At 36.3% G+C, this 22,313-nt stretch overlaps 1 protein-coding gene across 1 annotated transcript in view; it reads right to left on the bottom strand.

Moving 5' to 3' along the window:
• Positions 1 to 17,597, bottom strand: part of RRP15 (ribosomal RNA processing 15 homolog) — a 46,964-nt gene extending 29,367 nt beyond the window's left edge. The window contains exon 1 of the mRNA XM_044671670.1: positions 17,399 to 17,597. Coding sequence (XP_044527605.1) covers positions 17,399 to 17,567 — 169 coding nt within the window. The 5' untranslated portion in view covers positions 17,568 to 17,597. The remainder of the gene's footprint in view (positions 1 to 17,398) is intronic.
• Between the last annotated feature and the right edge of the window lie 4,716 nt (positions 17,598 to 22,313).

Below are 22,313 nucleotides of genomic sequence, written 5' to 3'. Positions count from 1 at the left end.
ACACTTTTAGCAAACTACTTCATCAGCTATCTATAGGGTAGACTGGAAAGGGCAAAGCCTGACAGGGATATCAATTAGGAGGCTCTTTCAAGAGTCAAGAAGAGAAATAATGAAGGTCTGAATTGGGGTGCTTTGGTGAGTAGAAAAACGGGAATAAATATAAAAGAGAGGTTGGAAATAAAGAAAACAAAATTAGTCAACTGATTTCATATTTGCTTCAGAGTAGGGACACAAGAATAAAGGCAAGCAGAAGAATCTAGGAACCTAGATGGAGTATCCTGGACAGAGTTCAATTTAAGACATCTTAAATTTAAGTTGTCCTTAGGATATGCAGTTAAATAAGTAACTGGAGACAAGCAAGGAACTCAGGAGTTAGGGCAGGACATAGAGACATAGGAGGCAATTGCATTGAGATAATTATCAGAATGCCAAATCAAAAAGTATAAGGAAAGAGCAGAAAAGAGAAAGACAGAGCACTGGTTGACAGACACCTACTGCTATGGGTATCTTTCTCAAATTTACGACACAAAACAGGGTGTAGGGGTGTGGGGTGTATGTGATTAATCCTTTGAATGATAAAATCACTTTAAAATATCCTGCCAGGCTAAAACACTGAACTAAAGTTAATATTATTAAATTTAATGAGGACAAATATAAAAAAAAATTTTTTTTTAATTCACAAGCTAAGGGAAGCATAATAAAAGTTAAGGCAAAAAAATCTGGGGGAATATAAATTCAATGAGTCAATAGTGTGAAATGGCAGTCAAGAAAAGCCTTCTTAGGTTGCTTCAAGAGAGAAATAATGTCCAGGAATGAAGTTATACTCTGTCCCCAAAACACCACCTCTAAAACCTTTTGCCCAGTTCTTAGCACATTTTAAAAAAGCTAATAAACTGAAAAGCATACTGCAGGGCCATAAGAACTGCGAAAGGCTACAAGTTCATGCCATATAAAGACTGATTTTTAATTAAACAGGAATGCTTAGTCTAAGAGAAGAAAATAAGTGTATATGATGGAGGTGTTCAAGGATTTGAAGAGTTATCAAAGAGTTAACTTTCCCACAGATAGCAAAACTAGGAAATGGATTAATTCATCTCCTCATACCCATTCTCCAATATGCTCTCCACAAAGCTTCCAAATGTAATTCCTAAAGACAGATCTGGACATGATACTTCTCTGCTCAAGAACTTCAAGCGGCTCCCTCTTACCTCTCAGATAAAAATATGAACTGGCCTGTTTGCTATTTCATATATACAATATTCCATCTCCAGTCGAGTTTTGGCTCAGGATGTCCGCTCAACTCTAGAACGTACTCTCTATTCACATTCTCTTCGGAGAGTGTTAAGTTTCCTTCAAAGATCAGTTCCAGTGCTATTTTGCCCAGGCTATTTATTCTGATTTCCACTAAGCTATGAGTGCCAGGCACATAGTAAATGTTTAATAAACGCTTATCAATCTCTTGCCCTCCTCTCCTCTTCCTGCACCTGCTATTGCCCTCACATCAGGATTACTTGATATATAATTTCTATTTTATTTTCAGTATTTATGTAGTTCTAGCCCTACCCCTCTAGTTCCCAAAAAGGGCTGTAACCTTCAAATCAAAAAGGGATTACTTCATGTCTTTATACTCCTAACACCTAGCACAATGCCTGGGGAAGAGCAGGCACTAATAAAATGCGTTAAATGTTTCAAACAGGCAAATTTAGATTTGATTTAAAGACAAAAAATGCTCACAATTAGAAATATCTCAAACTAGAATGGGCTGCCTTAGGAGGTAAGTATCTCCAGGAGGCTAGGTGGCTCAGTGAATAAAGTGCTGGACCTGGTGTCAAAAAGCCCTGAGTTTAAATCATCCTGCCTCCAACACTAACTAGCTTCATGGCACTGAGCAAATCATTTAAAACCTGCTTACCTCAGTTTCCCTATCTGAATAACAGTATTGTATTTACATCTCAGGTTGTTATGATTTGATCATCTTTCAAATGAGATATTATGTGTAAAAGGTTTTACAAGCCTTAAAATTATTAAATGCTAGCTATTATAGAGATTATCATTCCTGGGTTTTTAAGCAAGGCTATTTGACTTTCTTTAGGGGATTCCTCTTCTGTTAGATGTCTCTGAGGACTCTTCCAACCCAAGATTCTATGATGCTCAAATAATGGGATCATAGCTCTAATTCTATAAAAGACCAGGAAATAGGCTGAAAGAGGTTAGAGAAACTTGTTCAGGGTGACACCTAGTAACTATTTGACAGAGAATTCAAATTCAGTTCATCCTGACTCCAAGTCCAGCACTTTACCACTTGAGTCAACAAGCTCCAAGTTTAGCACTCATTTCACTACTAAAAGGGATCAGATCTCACTGCTCACAACTGGAACTAGAACTGAGAGCAGAGAACTTTTGCCACTGCATCTCACTACTACTTTCTATTTCTAAACAGAGTTCTCAGCAACCTTTTAGGTTTGATATACAAGGTATATATGAGATTGCAGGCAGAAAGTTAAACTTTTTTTCCCATTAGGAGCTGTAACTAAGTCAGAAATAACCAATTCTTCTTAGCAGTAGTCTTCTTTTTTTCTCTCTGCATGCAAAAGAAATGCCCTTAATAATTGCTTTGGATAATTAAGAGTACAATATGAAAGTATTTGTCATGGAGGAATGAAGGGAAAAAAGTTGGAGAAGGAGGCACAGATCGGAACATAGTAAAATGTCAAGAACACTGTGGATTTTTAAACTTCGTCTTGGGGACAATAGCAACAACTACCAAGTAACAAAATTTAGTGTTGTTGCCTTATCCTTTGCATTCTATACCAATCATTCCATATTTTGTACAGGGTGTGTCAGTAGTATTCATGACAATACTGAAGCATTGCAAGACTAATTCATTAAAGATTCAATTATTTCACTATATTTTATTTATTGTCAGATAAGTTTATCAAACCTTTAAAAAGGGTTTAAAAAATCTTCAGTTAAAGAATTCAATTCATCAAGATAATCTTGATATCAAAATAATTTCATCAACATCACTCCATGTCTATTCTAATTAATATTTTGCAATATTGATACTTGCAAGTATCTAGAGTTGTAACTATGATACTCTAATCTTCTACTACCATCACAGTAGCAAATTGTTCTGCTCTTGTCACATGGTCTCTTGTACTAATGACCACTAAATTTGGGATATTTAAAACTGAGGACTTCTTTTAAATTCAACTTTTCTTTTGAAAGGCATGAAAGTGCTCCCATAGGATAGCTGTTAAATTCAGAAGTCATTACATATGTTGTCTGAGCAGAGCTACAGAAGATATAGCATAAGTAATCTTGTTTCCAGGAGCCTGTCCTACAAACCTCTAAATCTTTCAAGTAGGATGGTAATATACTTCATTTCTTGGGCAATGTTTCTCGCTATTTTAAGCAACAAAAAACATGAAAGACTCTGTAAGCTACAGTTAAATGAAAAGCACATTTATCTGCTAATATTTTACATCCTAAAGACAGCTTTGTAATTTATCAAAAATGAAGAAATGCCCAACAGGACCCGGTTAAATTGGATGATTATCATGTAATATGTCAATAGCACTAAATTATACTTTTATGTACACCCAGAACAATTCAGTCTTTTAATTACCCAGAGAACATGGAATTTGTACTGTTCAATTTTTCCACATAAGTTATAGTTATGATTAGAGATAATCACGGCTTGATATTATCCACTATTTTAGCTCACCTGGATTGATTTAGTAACAGTGACATTTTTGTTTCTTCCTGAATAGGGTACTCAAAGTTGCTATCTGTACCTTAAGAAATATACCAACTCACTACAGTGAGACATAAATTACTTCATAACTCAGAAATATCAACTTTATAATGAAACACTTCTAGCTACATTCTAATTAAGTCTACTATTGAACTCTTCATATTTGCTTTTCAGATCAATAACTTTTGATTTGACTGATTTTAACCAAATTTGTGTATATATCTAAATTGATGTATTATGTAGGTGAATTTACTATGATAAAACCCAAGCTTTCATATTTGCCTACTAATCATTACAAAGCATCTCAAAAGGGCAGAAATCAAAATTGGATGACTAAAGGAGCTCTCCCACTGGACGCAGCCTTAAAGGTAGGCAGTGTTTTGGGGATTTCCATGCTATAAGAAGGAAAAACTACACTTATCAAAGTGCAAGCTGAGCACCCCTCTCCCACACCACCTACTACACCAGAGTCAGAGTGAGGGCTGGGACAATCTCTAAATTCCCTGGGACTGGCTGAGGGCACCACAGACTTACCCCTGAGGGTGGTGCAAGGCCTTGGCAGAGAAACATGAGACTCGAGACTGAGGAACGCAGAGCCTGGGCAGCAGAGCATGGAACTTGGGCAGAAGAGAGTTGGCCACAGATGAGGCAGCAGGGGCTAGAAAAATAGCCTCAGAGCAAAATGCTTTAAAGCCGAAAGAACATCACAGATTTGCCTGCCCTCATTCGGACTTCTGACTGGGAAGAGAAGATACTACAAGGCAAAGTCCTATAAGGCAGAAGCTAAGAAAACAATCAACATGCAGGAACCCCAGGCCACTAGTGACCAAAGAAATAAGCAGCAGCAAAAAAAAGCTCTTCACTCTGGATAATTTCTATGGAGAAAAAAAGCAGAGTACAGAAAGGACAGCAGAGTGACAAACAAGCAAATACATCCAAACGTTCCCCCCAAAATGGAAAATGGTCATAAGTTCTTAAGGAACTCAAAAAGGAGTTCCAAGAACCAATTAAGATAGAAGAAAAATGGAAAGAAAAGTGGGGAAAAGAAATGAAAGTAATACAAAAAGAAAATAGCTTAAAAGACAGAAAGAAGAAAGGGCAGGAGTAAGAGAGAAACTCAAAATGATGGGGAATACACATGTGGTAATCATAAATCTGAATGTGAATGGGATGAACTTACCCATAAAACAGAAGCAGATAGCAAAGTGGATTAAAAACCAATATCCTACCATATGTTATCTACAAGAAACACACATGAGGCAGGTAGACACACACAGGGTAAAGGTAAGAGGCTGGAGCAGAATTTATTGGGCATCAATTAAGAAAAAGAAGGCAAGTTACAATCATGATATCTGACAGAGTCAAAGTAAAAATTGATCTGATTAAAAGAGATAAGGAAGGTAAATAAAGAAAATGAAGAAATAGCAGTACTTAATATGTATGCACCAAATGGTATAACATACAGATTTTTAAAGGAGAAACTATTGGAGCTTAAAGAGGAAATAGATAGTAAAACTATACTAGTGGGAGTCCTCAACCTTCCTCTATCATATCAAGATAAATCAAATAAAAAAATAAGAAAGAAGATTTGTGAATGAAATCTTAGAAAAATTAGAGTTAATAGATATATAGAGAAAAGTAAATAAGGATAAAAAGGAATATACCTTCTTTTCAGCAGCACATGGTAGATTCACAAAGACTGACCATGTAGTAGGGCATAAAAACATTGCAAATAGATGCAGAAAAGCAGATATAATAAATGCAACTTTTTCAGGTCACAAGACAATAAAAATTATAATTAGTAAGGGTACATAGAGAGGCAAATCAAAAATTAATTGGAAATTAAATAATCTGATTCTCTAAAACTGGTTGGTTAAAGAAAAAATCATAGAAACAATCAACAATTTCATTTAAGAGAATGACAATGAGGAAACAACATATCAAAATTTTTGTGATACAGCAAAAGCAGTACTCAGGGGAAATTTTACATCACTGCATGCCCATATTAACCCAAAAGAGAAAGGGGAGATTAACAAATTGGGCATGCTTCTAAAAAAATTAGAAAAAGAACAAATTAAAAACCCTCAGATAAAGACGAAATTGGAAATCCTAAAAATCAAAGGAGAAATTAATAAAATTTAAAGTAAAAGAACTATTGAACTAATAAATAAGACGAGGAGCTGGTATTTTGAAAAAAACAAATAAAATAGATAAAGCATTGGTTATTCTAATTGAGAAAAAGAAGAAAACCAAATTTATACTATCATGAATGAAAAGAGTGATCTCACCACTAATGAAGAGGAAATTAAAGTAATTATTAAGAACTATTTTGCCCAACTGTATGGCAATATATATGACAATCTAGGTGAAAGAGGTGAATAGTTACAAAAATATACATTGCCTAGATTAACAGAAGAAATAGAATGCTTAAATAATCCCATATCAGAAAAAGAAATTGAACAAGCCATCAAAGTAATCCCTAAGAAAAAATCCCCAGGGCCAGATGGATTCACAAGTGAATTCTATCAAACATTTAAAGATCAATTAATCCCATTACTTTACAAACTATTTGACAAAATAGGCAAAGGAGGAGTCTTACCAAATTCTTTTTATGATACAAATATGGTACTGATTCCCAAGCCAGGAAGACCAAAAACAGAAAAGGAAAATTATAGACCAATATCCTTAATGAACAAAGATGCAAAAATATTAAATAAAATACTAGCTGAAAGGCTACAATAAATTATCACAAGGATTAATCCCTATGACCAGATGGGATTTATACCAGGAATGCAAGGATGGTTTACTATTAAGAAAACCATCAACACAATTACACATATCAACAAAGAGACTAATAGAAATCACAATATCTCAACAGATGCATAAAAAGCCTCTAACAAAATATAACACCTATCCCTATGTGATAATGAGATTAAATCTATCCTGCCCATCTTTAGATTTAATCACCAAGGGTGAAAATATCTCCACTTAACTTACAAGTTGAGAGGTCTGTAACCCACATGTGCTAGAGTGAGTGGCAAATCAGAATTTACTGACTGCCTCCTGGGAAGTCCTAAGAAAAGTCTGTTGTGATTGGACAAGTAAACTAAGAGGAAGGCACAGGAAGTGACACAAAAAAAGGCCCCTTTAAAAAGAGAGTTGAGTAAGCTCAGCTTCTCTTCTGGTTCTTGCTTGGATGTGAAAGATTCCTTGACTTGGGACCCTGAGACCTTTGGAATTCCACATGGTGAGTATAAAGACTAACTCTTCCTGAACTTCCCTTAAGGAACTTCCCTTTCAAAAGAGATACTGTGACTGAAGCTTTTGCTTCATACGCCTCCAGGGCCTTCAGCCCTCAGCTCAAGGCTTGTCCTTTATCCAACTGAGGACTAGTTAGATCTGCTTGGGTTAAACCAGGGATCTAAGCGAATTATTTAGTTTGTCAGATTAATTATCTTACCTTATCCTCTCTCTACATTTCTTACTCTCTCTCTTCTCATTTGTAAATAAACTTCCATAAAAGTCATTTTGACTTGAGGTTATTCTTTAATTGGGAATTGATAATTATTTAATTCCTTGGAGACCTAACATTTTAATATATTCAACCAAAAGTCCCCTTTCCCCCCTTACACCTATTGAAAACTCTAGAAAGTATAGGAATAGAAAGGCCTTTCCTCAAAATAATAAACAGTACTTATTTAAAACCATTAGCAAGTATGTTTCCTATGTTTCCAACAAAACCCTGCAGCAAGTTAAAATGAGAAACTCCATTTAAAATTACTCTAGACAACATAAAATACCTGAAAATCTACTTGCAAAGACAAATTCAGAAATTATATGAACATAACTACAAAACACACTTCACACAAATAAAACTAGAACTAAACAATTGGAAAACATCAATTGCTCATGGGTAGGATGAGCTAATATAATAAAAATATAATAAAAATGACAAAAATAAAAAATCCTACCTAAATTAATTTACTTATTCAGTGCTATCCTATCAAACTACCAAAACACTTTTTTATAGAATTGGAAAAAATTATTACAAAGTTCATCTTGAAGAACAAAAGATCAAGAAAAATCAAGGGAAATGAAAAAAATGTGTAGGATGGAGGCCTAGCTTTACCAGATCTCAAACTATACTATAAAGCAGTGATCCTCAAAACTATATGGTATTGGCTTAGAGATAGCAGGTGGATCAGTGAAATAGACTTGGGATAAATGACAGTAGCAAGATAGTGTTAGATAAACCCAAAGACCCTAGATTTTTGGACAAGAACCCACTATTTGACAAAAACTTGAGAGAATTAGAAAACAGTATGGGAGAAATCAGGCTTAGTTTAACATCTTATACTCTATACCAAGATTAACTCAGAGTGGGTAAATGACTTAAATATAAAGAGGGAAATCATAAACAAATTAGGTGAACACAGAATAGTATATTTGTCAGATCTAAGGGAAAGGAAGGAATTTAAGACTAAGCAGGAGATAGAGAACACTACAAAATGTAAAATGAATAATTTTGATTATATTAAATTTAAAAGTTTCTGTACAAACAAAACCAATGCAACCAAAATTAGAAGGGAAGCAACAAATTAGGAAAAAAATTGTATAACAAAAACCTCTTGACAAAGGTCTCACTTCTCAAATTTATAAGGAGCTAAGTCAATTTTACAAAAAAAAAAAAAAATCAAGCCATTCCCCAACTGATAAATGGTTAAGGGACAAGAATAGGCAGTTTTCAGATAAAGAAATCCGAACTATCAATAAGCAAATGAAAAAGCATTCTAAATCTCTCATAATTAGAGAAATGCAAATCAAAACAACGCTGAGGTACCACTTCACACCTAGCAGATTGGCCAATATGACAGTAAAGGAAAATAATAAATGTTGGAGGGAATGTGGCAAAATTGGGACACTAATGCATTACTGGTGAAATTGTGAATTAATTCAGCCATTTTGGAAGACAATTTGGAATTATGCCTAAAGGGCTTTAAAAGACTGCCTGCCCTTTGATCCAGCAATACCCTTCTGGGATTGTACCCCACAGAGATAATAGGGAAAAATATATGTACAAAAATATTCATAGTCATGCCCTTTGTGGTGGCAAAAAATTGGAAAATGAGGTGCCCCTCAATTGGGGAATGGCTGAACAAACTGTGGTATATGATGGTGATGGAATACTATTGTACTGTAAGGACTGACAATCTGGAGGCTTTCCTTATGAACTGGGAGAATCTCAATGAACTGATGCAGAGTGAAATGAGCAGAACCAGAACATCGTATACAGAAAGTAAAATATTGAGGAAAAATCAAATGTAATGGAATTTGCTACTAGTAGCAATGCAAAAAGCTAGGACACTCCTGAAGGACTTATTTAAAAGAATGCTATCCACATTGAGAGAAAGAACTATGGGAGTAGAAATGCAAAAGTAAAACATATGACATCACTTATCACATGTATATTTATTTGGGTATGTTATTTGGGGTTTAGGATTTAAAAATAAAATCACTCTATAGCATCGATGAATAATATGGAAATAGGTATCAAGTGACAACATTTATAAAACCCAGTGGAATTGCTTGTTGACTCTGGGAGGGGGGAGGGAAGTGCGAAGGGAAAGAAAATGAATCATGGAAACATAGAAAAATATCTAAAAATTAATTAACTAATTAATTTTAAAATAAACAAGTTAATTTGGAGGATATCTGCTTCAGGAAGGCTGGAACATGATGGGGTAAATGTCATTTAACCTGAGGGTTATATACTAGGTTTAAGGGGATCATAGCACATTTAGCTAGAGGGGAGCAATGCTTGTGTCCCTCTCCTCTCCCCTCTCCCCAAGGCTGACTACATCACTCGCCTAGCCCTTACCACTCTTCTGCCATGGAACAAATACAAAGTATTAATTCCAAGATGGAAGGTAAGGGTTTAAAAAATAAAATAGAGATTAATACCAAAAAAAAACTACAAAGGGAGGCAGGCAGTCAGTCAACAAGCATTTATAAAGTACTTCCTTATGTGCTACAAATAAAGGCAAAAGTCAATCTTTGACCTCAAGAAGTTCATATTCTAATGGGGGAGACAACATGTAAATAACTAGTTCCATACAAAATATATACAGAAGAGAGAGGAGATAATTTCAGAGAAGTCACTGGCTACTGTGGGGAGAGGATGATAAGTAAAGGCCTCTTTCAAAAGGTGTGATTTGAACTTACGAGTTGGAAAAAAAAAAAAAAACTAAAGAGGCAAAAATGAGTGTTTAGAAAATAGTAGGCAAAGAGGACAACCAAAAGCATGGAGTCAAGAGATTAAGTATTGTGTTCAAGAAAAAGCAAGTAGGTCTCTGTAGCTAAATCACTGTATGTAGCGGGAAGTAAAATGTAAGAAGACTGTTTATAGATTATGAAGAGTCAGTGTGACACACTGAATAGATTGTTGGACTTGGAGTCAGAAAGATGGGTAAAAATCTTGCCTTTTGCACTTACTGAGCATATGCTCAAATCCTAGTTAACTAACTTTTCTTAGCATGAAGTAATTTCTTTTTTATCTTTCATTTTCAAAGAGGACCAATGACATTATGGGGATGATTTGGATTTAAGTAAGGCAGTTGCACAAAGTCATCAGCTTCACTCTTTCCAGAATCACTTAAGTCTAGTGGCAAGACAAGTCAGTACAACTGATGATGACCATGGATGCAGTGGTCATCCTTTGGCCTCCTTCACTGAAAAAAACTGTTCTAATCTACTCATTCCAGTGGAGGAAGTCTTCACATGGTTGGTGTGGGAATCCCCCTTATTCACTAACTGGCTGAAGGCCTGTCAGTTCCCTCAGCCTGGTTTAGCCAATCAGCCAGGTCAGTTTTACAGGAGTGTGGCTGCTGCTCATGCTATAGCTTCTTGAAGCTATAGGTGAGAAATGAATGACAGATAGATACCAAAGGTGGATAAGTAGCTCTGAAAGGGGCTTGGCAAGTCCTCACACCAGAGGTACTAGTCCTCCCTGCACACCAAACCCCAGGCAGATTTCTATGACTTTAAATTATAATCAGTAGTGGGACCTCCCAATGTCAACAGTCTTTTTCTTAGACTCATTTCTCTGGTCCAACCATACCATTCCAGAAAAACACAGTACCCTTGCACTAAGTGCTAGCTACCAATTTCAAAACCAAAGAGAAATAAACATCTGCAACTTCCTGTTTCTGGTTATTGACTAAGTTTATTAATTTCATATTAGACCTTCAGGGTTCACAAAAGATGAATACAAGAATATCAAGCCAAGGAGCTTTTACATATCTTTTATAAAACCATACTAGCAGATAGTGTTTACTCTGTTCTCATCATTCATACAAGGGTTTACACAATATAATCTTCTTTGAATTTGGTTCTGGAAAAATTTTGTCTTTGCAAGTCAACAAATAACATTATACAACTTAAAGGGTGCCACTTTTTGCCTTTCCCAAGAAATTTAAAAAGCAAATTCAGTACTCAACAATTGCAATTAACTCATAGCAAGAGTGTAGTAAGTTATTCTCCATGTCCTCCTTATATAGTTTTTGTTCTAGTTCTATTCTTAATTGTCCTTTCATACATTATTTTAATTCTTGTTAAGTTGTCAGAAACTCCTCTGAAAATATATCTCTTGTGAAAAAATTAAACAGAAAACAAAAATTAAGATAAGTTTTCTTTAATACTACTATTCTCAGAAAAGCACATTTTAATTATAGGAGCAGGAAAAAATGTTATTAATTTTTTGTGGAGATCCTGAAGAACATGTAGGCTTTGGAGGTTAATAACATGTTATAAAATGCTAACCTGATAGGCCATTTAACAGCAAAATATTATGTTATATGTTATCTGAAAATTGAAGCAAACACAAAAGCAGATATAACTGGAGCCATCAGTTCACCAGAAAGAAAAAGGTGCCCAGTCATCCTAGGACCAGTGAACTGAACACCAAAAGAAGTACAAAGACACAGTTAAAATAACAGGCTCAGACAATAAAGGAGTCAGATACCTAGTCTCCTGGTCCAATCAACAAACATAATGGAAACATTAAGAAAGGCATATGTGGTCTAAATCTTCAGAGAGCCCACATTTTAAAGGGGAAATATCACTCTCTCCCTTTCCTTCCCTCTCTCTTCCCCTCACTTTAAATGGGAAGTAATCTCAGAGGGAAAGCACTAGAATTAAATGGAACCAGGAAAAAACTTCATGCAAGAGGTAAATTTAAGGTGAACCTTAAAGGAAGCCAGGAGGGGAAGAAGAAGAGGGAGGGCATTCCAGGCAACAGCCAATGAAAAGGGACTGAGTCGGAATTTAGGAGATGGGATATCATGTACAAAAAAAAGGATGGTCAGTGTCTCTAGATTGTAGAATACACTGAAAAGAATAATGTATGATAACACTAGAAATGTAGGAAGGGGAATAGTTGTAATAAAAGATTTTAAATGTATTTTATATTTGCTCCTGGAGGTAAGAGGGAACCACTGGAGTTTACTGAGTAGGTGGGTGGCATTGTTAGACCAACACTTTAGGAAGATAATTTGGCAACTAAGTAGGAAATGGACTAGAGTAGGGAAGAGATTTGAAACAGGGAGACCAACCAGAAGATTAATGCAAAAATCCAGACAAGTTGATAAGGATCTATACCAATATGGCAGCTATGTCAAAAAAGAAGAAATATACATGAGAGATGTTTTGAAGGTAGAATCTTTAGAACTTGGCAACAGAGAGGATAGATGGGATGAGAGAATGAGGGCAATATCTACATTTTGAGCCAGTGGTTTTTATAATAGGGAATTTTGGACAAGGGAAAAGTTTGTAGAGAAAAATTAAGAGTTCTTTTTTGGACATGTTGGGTATAGAGTCACGTGGCTCCTAAAGAAGAGTCTTTTAAATCCAAGACAATACAGGTGAAGACACTTCACCAAGAAAGCCCAGAAACAATTTCTAAGAACAAGCATTATAATTTCCCTAAAAGCACATATCTTTATATCACATCCATCACTGAACAGTGTATACCACTAACTCTGCTCTTATTAGGTTCTTAAAAAATACATATTACTTATCCAAGAGAAGATGCCATAGGCTATTTTCTTGGTTTTCAGACAATAGTAGAATTCTTAGGAGGCCAGGAAGTAAAGGTGACAGACAATACGATTCAAAGGACAGAATGTTAGATTCAAATCCTATCTCACTCTGAGCTTCAATTTCTTTGTAAAAATGGAGATGATAAAAATAGTAGTATCACAGAGTTGTTGTAATGCTCAAATAAATAATGCATAAAGCATTTCATATACCTTGTTGTATCTGTATCTAGAATCTTCGAATAATACTAGATATTGGTACTACTGGTATTACTGTCCTCATTTTTAGATTAAGAAACTAAGGTTCAGTGAGATTAAATATCAGAGGTCAGACAGGAACCTAGACCTTTCTAACTCCCAAATCTGGCACTCCAGACATGAGAAACAGAGAGACATATTCATGTATATCCACATACATATGTCAGTTATTATTCTTCTCGGGAGAATACTAAGAAGTAGTCACAAAGAAATCAGAGTAGCATACTGAAGGTAATAGACTTCTACACTCAGAGGTAGAGAGGGATTTTTTTATTTTGCCAAAATGAATTCATCAGAAACAAAAATTAAAGTAAATTAGCATCTAACTCAGACTAGAATGAACTAGCTGATAACAGAAAAGCTCTAGAAGAAAAAAATAGAATTTAAGAAGAACAAGGTCTAGTTTCCTGTGATTGATATGAGACCAGGATCACTTGTCTTTATAACACATAAATTATTCTCTTTGCTATAGTATGTATTTGCAAAACTTAAAAAACAAAAGCTCTAAAGAAGGGTAACATGCCATTTGCTGAAACATAGCAAGAAATAATCTTAACTCAAAAGATGGGGCTCAGGACAGAGGAAATAGGGAATCACCCAAAAAAAAAAAATCTAGTTGGTCATGCTGAGACAAGTAGTCTGAGACTCAGTAGTAGTAAAATACAGTCAGAAAAAAAAATGAAGGGATGAATGAGAAGTCATTTTAGGACAGCAATAAAGCTTAATATAATTCTTAATGATTTGGAGTTTTGATCCTCAAACAGATTCTCCAAAATTTATTTCTCCAAATTTTCTAAAGACCTCATGCATATCTTAATTATGAATTCTGTTCACAAGGGAGGTTGGTAGGAGGGGGAAAAGCCTCACCTCTGCTACCTCTTCTTACTTCAACATTTCAGTTATTCGAGGTTTTGTCAATGCAGAACTCCCTCTAGTAACACAAATTGCAAGCCCAATACAGCTTAGGAGAAGGTCTTCAAGAGTTGGTGTGGCTGAAAATTTTATCTCTCTCCAGTCAACCTTGTGATAAGCCTCTTCAAATTTAGCTAGGCTGGTCCTAGAAAAACAGAAATGCAGTCATCACTGGGCCTGTACCGGAAAACTTCCCAGTTAGATGGAATTGTCAGAGCTAGAGCTTCACTGGAGAAATCAGCTTTAAGAATTCAGGGTCACCTATACAACCAGCATTAACAATTTCCTCTTATTCTCAATAAATATTTGTTAACTGAATGCAAAATTTCACAAGAGAAAAGAGGAAAGATCAGAAGGTGGAAAGTCAGAAAACCTGGAAATAACCTAGATTTGGATTATTCCAAATTTAACATCTGGCATATACTAAAAATGAAAATACAGTGAAAATCGATTTTGCTTCCTCTCTTATTTGTTTAAATTCTAGGTGATCTGTCTATTCTCTATATTTTGAAAAATGCAACTAAATAAGCATTACACATAACATTCAAGTAAGACATGTAACAAATTGAAGATTCACATTCTTTTAATTTAAATAAGTAAACCTATTGAGAAATTAAATAATTTCTTCAAGTTCACAGGTAACAATAGAAGTATTCAATCAATAAATATTTATTAAGTACTGTGAGTCAGACACTGTTAGGTTCTGGGGATAACAAAGACAAAAAGTGATATAGTCCCTTGCTCTCAAGCAGATTAAATTCCTTTTTAAAAAATGTTATTGATATCTTTTGTTTTGTATTATCTACATTGCCCTCCCCATCTAATCCAGAATTATCCCTTAAAATAAAAAATTGTTTGTTTTTAAACTTAGCAGAACTGATCAATATATTGAAAAAATTTGACATAATATACAATGTTCCAGCCTCATCAATCTTCTGTCATCATAAAGAAGCAAGGGAAGATAAGATGCCTTTTCAACTTTGTTTTAAGTTCATTCAGTTCCTGAATTAAGTGTTGCTCTTCCATTACATTGTTAAGGGTCATTGTATATAAAGTTTTACAGTTCTCCTTAATTTACTTTGCATATGTTCATATAAGTCTTTTCATCCTCCATATTCATATTTATTATTTCTTATAGCATAGAAATATTACATTATATTCAAGTAACAACTTGTTTAGCCATTCCCTAATCAACAGGCACCTATTTTTTTGTTCCTAGTTTTTTGCCATATATTACAAAAAGTGCTGCTGTCAATATTCTGGCTATATGAGGCCTTTTTGTCACTGACTTCTGTAGAAATGAGAAATTTACATACTAAGGAAGGTATACAACATGCACACCCACATATAAATGATATCAAATATTTTGTATATAAAGTAATTTTAGGAAGAAAAAGGCACTAATGGGATGGGGGGGGGAACAGAAGTGGGGAGGCCAATAGGAAAGGGAAAGGTCTCATGAAGAAGTTGGCACTTGAGTCGAGTCTTGAAGGATGCCAGGGATTCCAAGAGGCTAAGCAAGGAGAAGAGTATATTACAGGCACCAGGGGAAAGCAACCTGTGCAAACATGGCAGCTGGAGTATCAAGTCAGGAACAGCAACAAGGCCAGTTTAACTGGACTGAAATATTTAACTGACTGAAGTGAATTTCCCCCAGGAGATGTCATTTCTTTATTCTTTCTGATCACTAGTATGTATAGCTAGGTGGCATAGAGATAGGGTGCTAAATTTGGAACCAGAAAACCCTAAATTCAAATTCTATCCCAGACATTTACTATGTGATCCTACTTTTCAACTAACTTTGTGACCATGGGTAAGTCACATTATTTCTGAATCTGTTTCATCATCTATAAAATGAGGTTTTACTAGATGACCTGTCAAATTGCTTCCAGATCTAAATTCCATAAAACCTATTGAATTAGCATCCTGGAGGTAGAATTAAGAGTTAAAAAAGGACCCCCACCATCATTTAGATAAAAGCTCTCATTTTACATATGAAAAATCCATGGTTCAGAATATGTGAGCAATTTGTATCAGGGTTTAAATTTATACCTGGCTTTTTTAAAAAAAGACAAATTTTGAAGCATCTGAATGATAAAGTTGAGTGGAATTTAGTCTCCTTAAGAAAATCTAGGCTGAATGCCTATTATATGCAGAGACTTGACTTCAGAATTAGAGGGAAAAATTGTTACAGTCGGGGAGAATGGTTCTCCCAAGTTGTGCACACTAGAAGTAGGTGAAATAAGAAGGTGAAAAAAGTAAATATTTATACCTCAAGTACATCAAAGAGGAAAAAAACCGAACTCTTTGAGCAAAGCTACAAGGATATATGGGTATATGTAGAAGCTCATATGGTTCCCAAATCTGCCTTGGATATCCTTTCATTCTTCCCTATATATGTGCTATTTAAAGTAGAATCAAATTCTTGCAGTCATCCTTTATATTGCTTGTGACAGGGAAGGAGTCGGATGAATGTTGTGGTTTAACCTCTAACATTTATATAAGACTTGAAGGTTTTCAAAGCACTTTATGTATATTATCAATCAACATTATACACTATATTCTAGGCACTGTGCAAGGAAAGTGCTTACACTTCCACAGAATAAAACATCTGCTAGATTACATTTTAATGTAGAAAGGGGTGAGAACATACAGAACTATATATAAGTGAAATACAATTTTATATGTTCCCAGTCCCACTAGAATGCAATAGTTATATAAATATGAAATTAAGAAATACATACATACGTAGAAAACAATACAAAATAGTTTGGGAGGAAGGTAACAGACAAGTAGGAAGAAACCAAAAAAATCTTCACGTATAAAATAATGCCTGTGAGACTTACATTAAAGGAGAGAAACTCTGTGAGATGGTAATAAGTATATAGTACAATCCAGTGACAAGAGGTATTATTATTAACCCCCACTTTAAAGATGAGGAAGCAGAGAGTGAAGGGGTTAAGCAACTCGCCTAGCGCCACCTGGCAAGTGTCTGAGATTGGACTTGAACTCGGGTCTTCACTATACGAAGTCCAGCGCGTTGCCAACTGCTGTCACGTAACTATCACAGCTATCGATATAACTGGTGGGTTTAAGGCCAGAACCCTTTTTTTTCCTTTGGAACCCCCAAGCGCTCGCACGGCAGGAGTCTGGAAACCATCACATTAAACACCTGGCCCCACCCCCGGTCTTTCCTTTCTCCCTCTCCCTTCTTCATCTCTCCCTCCCAGCCTGGGGTGGGGGAGATTTTGACCACGCGGCCGCCCCCACCTCCCTCGTACCATCTCTCCAGGGCTCCGAGGCCGGGCCCTTGCCCCCGAAATCCTTTAGGGCCTGAGGAACCCAGTGCCCGCCTCCCTCCCGACCTCCAGGCCGTTACCGCGGTCTCCCTGGAGATTGTCTTCCTCCTGCTCCAGCTCTGAGTCTGACGATGAAGCCGCCGCCGCCGCCGCCGCCGCCGCCGCTATCATCTTCATCTTTTTCCTCTTCCGTAACTTTTTCTGCTTCTTTCCAAGGCCAACACGTGAGTCTGAAAGGGCCGCAGCCATTTTTTGGCCAAACGGAAGTTCCCTGATAAATTAGTCTCCCCCGGCGGAAGTGAGCGCCTTCAATTTTTTTTTTTTTTTTTTTTTTTTTAAATTTCCGGACAGTGTGGAGCCTTATGCTCCCGCACTTAGGTTCCGGAGGTGGTGGTGAGCAGGCTGGAGGAAGACGCGGCTGCGCAGTGTTACTCATGACTGGTTTTAATTTAACGTAAAGGCTTAGGGTTCGAGCAGGGTAAACAAAGATATATCCTCTGCCTTCCGTTATTCTCGTCTCTGTCCCCAAGCTGTACATTCATTCCACCAAATCATACCCCTATTATCGCACCAATTCTTCTCTATTTTGACCCAGTCCAGGAGGCTTTTTCTTGTCTCTTCTCTTCCCCAACTAACATTTATTAAACCAAATAACATTAAGTCAACTAAGTTTATTAATCATAATTTATTAAACAATTAAATTTTATTTATAAATTATTTTGGCCCTTTTTGACTTCACTAAACCTGCCCACTACTTTTTAGGTTTCCTTTGTGTATTTTCTTTCATTAAATGGTAAGTTCCTTCAGGGCAAGTACTTTCTTTTTTATATTTGTAATCTCTGTTTATCACAATGCTTGTCACAAAGTAAGTAGTTAACAAATACTGACTGCCCTATTATGTGCTAGGCACTGGGCAAAGTGCAGAGAGTACAAAAAAAAAAAAGACAAAAGAAAAGAAAAGCCTGGCTCTGCTCTCACAGTTGAATGAGGGAAGCAACAAATAAGATCTAATAAATAGATTGGAGATAATCAGCTGAGGGAAGGCACTAGCTTTAAGAAGGTTGAAGAAGGGTCCCTCTAGTGTCTTCCCTTTGGGATTACTTTCCATTTACACTATGTATCTTGTAGGTACAATGTTATTTGCATATTTTCTCCAAAGTTGGATTATAAAGTCTTCGAAGGCAGAAAATGTTTTGCTTTGTTTTGTTTTGGTTTTAACTTTCTTTGTATCCTCAGCAGAGGGTCTAGGCTTGCTGTTGTTCCTCATGTCTGACTTTTCCTAATCTGTGGACCAGTAATACTTTTCTTGGCAAAAATAATAAAGTGGTTTGCCATTTCATTCTTAAATGGATTAAGATAAACAGAGGTTAAGCAACTTGCCCAGAATCACAAAGCCAGTGAATGTCTAAGACCAAGTTTTAATTCTGGTCTTCCTGACTCCAAGGCTAGTGCTCTTTCGACTGAGCAATCTCGCTGCCTCCTAGCTCATAGAAAGTACTTTTGAATGACTGACTGTTCTTGGCTTTTCTTTCCCTGACTTTTTCATTTAACTACCTATCTCACTGAGATAAAAAGTGCTTTGCAAACCTTAAAGTGCTATAAAAATGCTAGCTATTATTATTATTCCGTTCTTCCTCCTTACCATTCATCTTCTCCCAGTCTTCTTAGTCACTTCTCAATCCCTACTCTTCTCCTCCTTACTTCACTCTATTCTTATCTCTTCTGCTATTCCCTGCTTATTTTCTTAGTCTCCCATTTCTATTTTCTTCCTATCCCATCTCCTTTATTACATTTGATCATTTTTCATTGACTCTCCTCTGCCCCTCATAATCATACTTTTATAATAATAGTGTTTATATAGCTCTTTAGTAAGGTTTGCAAAACATGTTACAATAACATGTCAATTGATCCACAGAGCAACTCTCTAAAGTAGATGCTATTAATGAAGGATCACACATACTTAGGATCTAGTTAAAGTGTTTTGGAGCATATTAGAACTCAGTTCTTCTTACCTCCAAATTTAGGTGATTTAGAAATAAAGGGTAGCTCCATCAACATATTAGGGGAACATAATATAGTTTACTTGCCAGATCCATGGATAAAGGAAGAATTAAGATCAAAACAAGACAAAAAGAACATTATGAGATATAAAATAAATAATTGCATTAAATTAAAAAGATTCTGCACAAAGAAAGCAATGCAACAAAGATTAAAAGACAAACTGGGAAAAAAGTCTTTATATGAAGTCTTTCTGGAAAAGGCTCCATTTCTCAAACATGAAGAGAACTGAATCAAATTTATGAGACTATAAAGAATTTCTCAACAAAAAAAAATTGTCAAAGGATACAAACAGACAAATTCTCAGATGAAATTAAAATTGTCTTTAGTCATATGAAAAAATGCTCCAAATCACTATTGATTACAGAAAAGAAAATTAAAACAACTCTGAAATACCACCTCACACCTATCAGACTGGCTAACATGACAGAAAAAGAAAATGATAAATTTTGGAAAAGATGAGGAAAAATTGGCACACTAATACACTACTTACTGATGGAGCTGCAAACTGATATAACCATTCTGGAGAGCAATCTAGAACCATGTCCAAAGACCCATCAAACTACCCATAGTGTTTGACCAAGCAAGTATCCCAAAGAGATTAAAGATGGACGAAAAGAACCTACATGTACAAAAATATTTATAGCAGCAATTTTTGTGGTGGCAAGGGGATGTCTATCAATTGGGAAATGGCTGAGTAAATTGTGGCATATGCTTGTAATTGAATGCTATTGTGCCATAAGAAATGCCAAACCAGATGATCATAAAAAAAAAAAAAATTGGAAAGAATAATGTGAAATGATGCAAAGTAAAGTCATAGAACCAGGACAATGTTGTACGATGTATGATGATCAACTATAAATGGCAACTATTATCAACATGAGAAAGATCCAGGACAGTTACAAGAGTTTCATGCCCAAAAGGAAAAAGGATATCCACCACCATAACTGGAATAGCCAGAGTCTGAAAGCAAATTGAAACATATCATTCTTTACTTTATTTCCTCCATGAATTTTTCTCTAATGAAAACAATTCATGTCTTCTTTCACAACATGCAAACATGGAAATGTGTATTATATGATAATATATGTACAACCTATATCAGGGAGAGCAAACCTTTTAGAGATGGAATGCTGGGCCCCGCCCCCATCTCACACCCCTCCCCCCACCAGGTGCTGTGCCCTCCCCCCCAAGATGGCGTGCTATCTCCCTACCATGGAGTGTCGGGTGTGCCCTGCCCCCACCCTTACCCCACATAGGAGAGGAAGGAAGAGCTCCCATTGGGCTGCTTGGCGGAGGGGTCGAGGAGCAGGGGAGTGGCAGAGTATTTGGCTCCCATTCAGCTCTGCCCCCTGTAAGACACCCACCTTACCCTCTGGGTGTTCCTGTTGGGCTGCTGCACAGAGGGGCGGGTGAAAAATGTCATCCTGCATGATGGAGAGGAAGAAGGAAGCAGCTCCACCTGAAACTCTCTCCCTTTCTAGGAATTAACTCTCCTGGGGTGGGGTGGGGTGGGGGGGGGTGGGGTAGGGGAGACGGTGGTCACATGCCCACAGAGAGCGCTCTTTGGCATCTGTGCCATAGGTTCTCCAATGCGGACCTATATTCATACTACTTGCCTTTTTGGATAGAGGAGAGGGGTTAGAGGAAGAGAATTGCATGAATTGCAAAATATCAAAAATAAATATTGAAAAATGGTATCGATATATAACGTGAAAAATTAAATTTTATTATAATGAAAAAGAAGAAAGAAAAGAAAGAACACTATTGTCAAATAGTTCACAGTCTAATGGTGGAGTCAAGTGTCCCTGACAATGTCTGGGGTCCTGAAGGCGGTCCTTCTTGACCTTTCTGCAGCTTTTGACACTATTTACTCACCACGTCCCTCACCAGACCTCAAATGTACACCCACATCCTTCTCCTGTTCTCCTACCTTTCTTCTTTGCTGGATCATCTCACCCTTTTAGGTGTTTTCCAAGCTGTTTTGGACTTTCTTCTCTTTGTTCTATATCCTCTCCCTTAGTAATTTTGTCTTTTTCCATGGTTTTAATTGTTAGCTTTAAAGATTAATGTATCCAGATTAATGTATCCAGAATCAGACTTTCTCCTGAACTTGTCTCATGACAAGTACCATCCATCTAGGCATTTGAGACATCTTACGCAATCAACATGTATAAATTCAGAACTTATCATCTTCCATTAGCAAGCCTTTTCTTCTTATTTTCTTATTCCTGTTGAGAGCAACACCCCCTTCTCAGTTATCCAAGTTCATAACCTCAGAATCATATGTTATTCTTCCTTCCCATCAGTTTCCTTATCTAATCCATTCCCAATCTGGACAATGTATCTCCCCAACATCTTCCATATCGGTCACCTACATAGTACTCATAAGGCAAATACTGTAGTATAGATCCTTCACATCATTCAATTGGACCACTGAAATAGCTTCCATATTTCTCTCCTCTCCTTCTTTCTCTTTTCCAATCCATCTGCCATACCCTAACCAAAATAATCTTCCTAAGGCCATATTGCTTCTCTGCTCAAAAAACATTTAGTGACTCACTATCGCTTCTAGGGTAAAGTACAGACTGTCCAACTTGTCATGTAAATCTCTCCACAACATGGTTCTAGCTTTTATTTCTAGACTTATTTCTTATCAATTCCCTTCACACTTTACATCATAGCCAAGCTACACTATTAGCTATTCCTCAAACTTGACATGTATGTCCCACATCCATTAATTCACACAGGTTACCCTCTATTCTTTTAATAAACTCACTCCTTAGGAAAGGTATTCAGAATATTTATCATTATTCCAGGCTCAGTTCAGGCACCACTTCCTCCATGAAGCCTTCCTCTAGGTCAGTGATGGACAAACTTTTTAAAGAGGGGACCAAAGGAAAATAAATGCTCATCTGTCAGTCTGTTTCTAAGGCA

Source organism: Gracilinanus agilis, chromosome 4 (genome assembly GCF_016433145.1).
Source record: "Gracilinanus agilis isolate LMUSP501 chromosome 4, AgileGrace, whole genome shotgun sequence".
In the NCBI taxonomy this organism is placed as follows: Eukaryota; Metazoa; Chordata; class Mammalia; order Didelphimorphia; family Didelphidae; genus Gracilinanus; species Gracilinanus agilis.
The sequence above is the reverse complement of the archived record's forward strand: the minus strand, read 5'-3'. Positions and strand labels throughout refer to the sequence as shown.